At 54.3% G+C, this 4444-nt stretch overlaps 1 protein-coding gene across 2 annotated transcripts in view; it reads left to right on the forward strand.

Annotated features, from left to right (window-relative positions):
- The first annotated feature begins 2455 nt into the window (after positions 1-2455).
- The window catches only part of ZFPM2 (zinc finger protein, FOG family member 2), a 435525-nt gene continuing 433536 nt past the window's right edge, over positions 2456-4444 (forward strand). For both annotated transcript variants that reach the window (XM_079796389.1, XM_079796390.1), the window contains exon 1: positions 2456-3309. In XM_079796389.1, the coding sequence (XP_079652515.1) occupies positions 3270-3309 (40 nt within the window). In that variant the 5' untranslated portion in view covers positions 2456-3269. The remainder of the gene's footprint in view (positions 3310-4444) is intronic.

A 4444-nucleotide genomic window follows, 5' to 3' on the forward strand; every position in this document is an offset into this window, starting at 1 on the left:
ATGAAGACAACCAGACTGAGACAGATGTTTCTTTATTTCCAATTGGTTTCATATAAACTCTTCTTGTATTTGAGGAAATCTTATTAAAAGTTGTATATTTTATGCTTCTAAAGTAACTTATATATATATATGTTTTTAAATGATTTGTCTTTGAAAGCAGAAACTTTTCCAAATGAACCATTATGTAGAAATGAAATCAGCGAGTCAAGAAAATGAATAATTCATTTTTAAGTAAATGAGATATTATTTTGTGCTGTTACTTATACATCTTCACATTTATAGTTAAATAGTCATTTGCGATACACAGAGTATTGGTTGTGAATTGTGGTTTTCAGTATCACAGACACATTTGTTGCTGTGGTTTCGCAATATCATTCCCTAATGCTTTTCTCAATTGTGGTTTTCATAATCATTGTTTGATAGTCATGTAACTGTGGTTTGGGCTGCTCTACCCATCTGGACAGAGATAATTGCTTATAGGTTTTGCTGTCTTTTTATTTTATAACCTTAGTAAGTTAAACTAGGAAAAAGAAAAATTTAACTTTAAATAATATTAACATTCTCATTAGAAATGACAAGAAAGCACAAAATATAATAGTATCCTAGTTTAATTCATTCATACTAGCTATAATTAACATGTATATCTATAAATTAAATAAACTATATTTATTTTTAATAGTGGAGTCTGGTTATTTAATCCATCTTGCCTTGAATTTCCTGACTTTTGCTCCTTTCAGCTTTTAAAGTGAATATTTAGCTGAGATTTATTTGTTTCTCCCTTGCTTTGCATATTTAACTATTTCAAATGCCAAAAGAAACACTAACTGTTATGATATTTTAATTCCAATGGGCATTCCTTTGGGGTGATATAAAAAGTCAGCCAGTTTTGTGAAAAGATCTTCAGAAGCCATAATATATAACACACCCAATTCTAAGCACACACCAATTTAATTGTAATGAACTGAAAATGAAGAAGGCAAAAATCTGTAGTTCTCTGCTGGCTTCCTCATTCCACAACACAGACACAAGTCACCCCGCTTTTCCTGGTACTGAGGGCTTTCATTTGTTGGTCCTTTGGGGGAGGGACTTTGTCAATTTGTCAATATAGTGCTTTTTCCACTGCTAAGGACCACGTATTCACACAACCTCATGTGGTAACAGTACTAATGGTAACGTTACAACATTCACAATCGGTCTGCAGCTCTGTGTGAAGAGTCTCTCAGCCATACCTTTCCTAGGGCAACTCTCTATACCTTCCAGAAGATGTCCTGATGGGGTTATAAATGACACTGATTACAGTGCCTCCTGCACAGGGAGCCGCCTGCATTATGCTCAATCAGCCGAAGCTCTCTCCTGACCCTCAGACCCTTTTAGAGTTTGGTGGGGCTCCCACCAAGCCTAGTCAGCCAGACAAAGGGGAGCACCAGTTCAGATAAGAATGGATGATCTCACAACCTGGGGGGAAGTCAGCGGTATCTGGGGGCGGGTGGATATAGGTTCACTGCGGTGGAGTTTGTTAGTAAATACTGATTACATAAAGGAGCCAGTGAAACTGCCACTCAGATAGAAGCTACTTGCAGCTCACCCGGGAGAATTTATTTAATACTCAGTGTCTGTGAGACTATGAGCAACTAAGCTAGCCTCATGCAGCTTAACTTGGCCAAAATAATAACTATGCAAATCACTTCCACATTTGTTCTTCTGTGGGCCTGCCTTTTCCAACCTTCGACACACACAATAATTGAATAAGAATGAAACAAAACTTTAAAAGCCAAAGAACCATGAAATAGTTATTAGGTCTTACCTGCTTGGGAAATTATGGCAAGATCAAATCTTTTATTAGTCGTCGGCTGCTTCCCTGTGGCAGAAGAACTAAGAGGATGGAAGGTCATGGGGCTGGCTGGCTGGGGAGGGCCATCAGAACTTCCCCAGACCTCCTCAAAAAGTTAGTATCTGATGAGGAGATGGTTCATTTCCCACCGAGGGCTAATCACCTAGCCTAAGGGTCCTCCCCTGTGGTGTGCGAAAAATATCTGCCTGTCTCCAAATTTGGAATTTTTACAATTTGACTTGAAAGGTCCAGGGGAGACACAGCACTTGAAGGACACCGCTCAGCAGCATCCCATCTGCGCGGGCCAAGGAGGGGGATGGTCCATGTCCAGGGCGGTCTCCAGGGAACCCCGAGAGCAATTGAAATGGTCTCCTGAGAGCCTGGGCAGATGAGAGGACTTCACTGGCCCCGAGACACACAGTTGGCATTTGTGATCAGCTGGCTCTCGCCCGAGGGTTTTGCCAGTGGCCTAACCTTCCTGCCAAGAACCTGGGAGGGCGGGGCGGAGGCTAGGGGAGGGGGGGGGGGGCGGCATCCCTGGAAGCGCAAAGTTTACGGAGACTGAGATTTCTTTGTGCCCCCACCGCCTCAGCTTGGAGTGAGAGAGAGGAGAGTTGGGGTCCATCCGCGGGGGCTGTTGGGAGAAGTTGCCGGGAGGGGTGCTCCGGCGGATGCCTAGAGCCGACGCGGCGTCAACAGCAGAAGGTGGCCTCCTTCCAAGTCCTCCCCATGCCTCTCCACCCCCAACCCCCCGCCGCGCTCCCCGGCACCCCACCCGACCTAGGCCGGGGCCCTGGTTGGCGTCCGGACTGGCTTTGGCTGCAGCCAATCCTCCTTTGGCTGATGGACTAGTCTCCCCTCCCCACCACCCCGGCGCGCCCCTCCCTCCCGCGCCTCGACGCCTCCCGCGGCAGAGCGCGAGCTGCGCGGCCCGGAGCGGCGGCGGCGGCGGCGCTCGAGAATCTGCCCCGCACGCCCGGGCGCGGGGAGAGCGAGCGCGCTCCTCCTCCCGCGCCTTCCGCCCCCCTCTCCCCTCCGCTCGCTCTCCTTTCCCTCCCTCCTTCTCTTCCTTCTTTCCGGGTTCCCCTTTCCCTCTCCTCTCTCTCCCGGTCCATTCGTTTGTAAATTCCCGTTCTCTTCCTCCCCCACCCCATCACCCCCCCCCACCCCACTCTGCACTCTCCCCTCCCCTCCCCACTGTCACTCTCTCGGCCCCCCTCCGTCTTCTCATTCGCCTGCTCGTCTCCCAACGTGGATCCGCGGCTCCCGGAGGAGCCCAGCTCCCGGATCCCGCGCGCCCGGAGCACCTGGAGTCCGGCCGGCAGCGGCGGCCCGAGCCAGGCCAGCGGCCGCGGCGGGAGAGGCGGGAGCCGAGAGCGCGGCGGCCCGGACCGCGGGCACCGCGGGGGCCCCAGGAGCAGCGGCGGCCGCCGCCGAGATGTCCCGGCGAAAGCAGAGCAAACCCCGGCAGATCAAACGTAAGTTTTGCGCGCGGGGCCGGGAGTTGGTGGGATTATTTCTGGGGCGGGGGGCGCGCGGGGCGGGGAAGGGAGGGGAGGCTCCGGGGCGATCCGCCCCAAGTGGCCCGGATTTGGCAAACTTTGCCTGAGCGGCTGGAGGGACCCCTGGGCAGTGACAGACAGACAGACAGACAGACAGCCCGAGCGCCGACCGGGAAAGGCTTGCTGGGAACATCCCACGCCTCCTCGGCTGGCTCAGCCCTCACGCTCCCGTGTTGGTTTTAAATTTCCGCCCTCGGTCCCCGCTGCGTTCCCGCTGAGCCTCCCCCGGGCAGCCCCGCTCGCCCCCTGGGGTGACGGTGATGATTGGGGTTGTGGTCCTCGCTGCGATGGACGGGGCGCTCCTCTGGGGGACCACTTTTAGCCTCGCGGGGGAGAACTTAGTTCTCCGGAAAGCTGGTGGGAGACCTCGGGGGCGCGGGCAGGCGACGGCCCCAGGCGGTGGGAACCTCCGTGGCCGGGTCTGCCGATCCGGGGGCGGTGCCAGAGCCCCGCCGAGACCCGAAGCGAAACGAAAAGTAGGTGTAAAAGTTCGCGCCTCTGCGGCGGGCGGCCGTGTGCGCCTCCGCCCCGCGGTCGGGCGCTGGGCTCGCGGCGAGCAGGTCGCGCCCGGAGCCCCGGGGCCGGTCTGGCTTTGGTCGCCGGGACGCTCTTGCCTGGCCGAGCGGGGATTCGGTGTGCGTCCGGCCCGGAGGCGCTGCCGAGTCCTCGCTGGGAGGGGCGCCCGGCACGTCCCAGCACCTCGGCTGCGAGTTCAAGGCCGCGGGTGCGCGCGCGGGCGAGCTGGACGCGGAGCCCCCGCGCCCCTGGGGAGCCGGGGTGACTTGTAGAGGACGCGGCGGGGCGCGGGGCCGCTGCCCAGAACGCACCGTCTCGCAGAGCTCAACTCCGTGAACTTTTCTCGTCCCGGGGACGGACAGTCCCTCCGGTGGTGTGGGTTGCCCTGAGACACGTCTGCAACGCTTTGGCCGAAAAGGAGAAAACAGCCTGATTAGTTTAATGGTTGCCAGCCTTGCGGTGGTTTGTCCATTTCTTCGTCTCCTTTCAAGTAGGGCAACTAGTTGAAAACTGGTGATCGTGTCATTTTAATAAG

The sequence above is a fragment of the Cnephaeus nilssonii genome, assembly GCF_951640355.1.
Source record: "Cnephaeus nilssonii genome assembly, chromosome: 18".
Taxonomy (NCBI): domain Eukaryota; kingdom Metazoa; phylum Chordata; class Mammalia; order Chiroptera; family Vespertilionidae; genus Cnephaeus; species Cnephaeus nilssonii.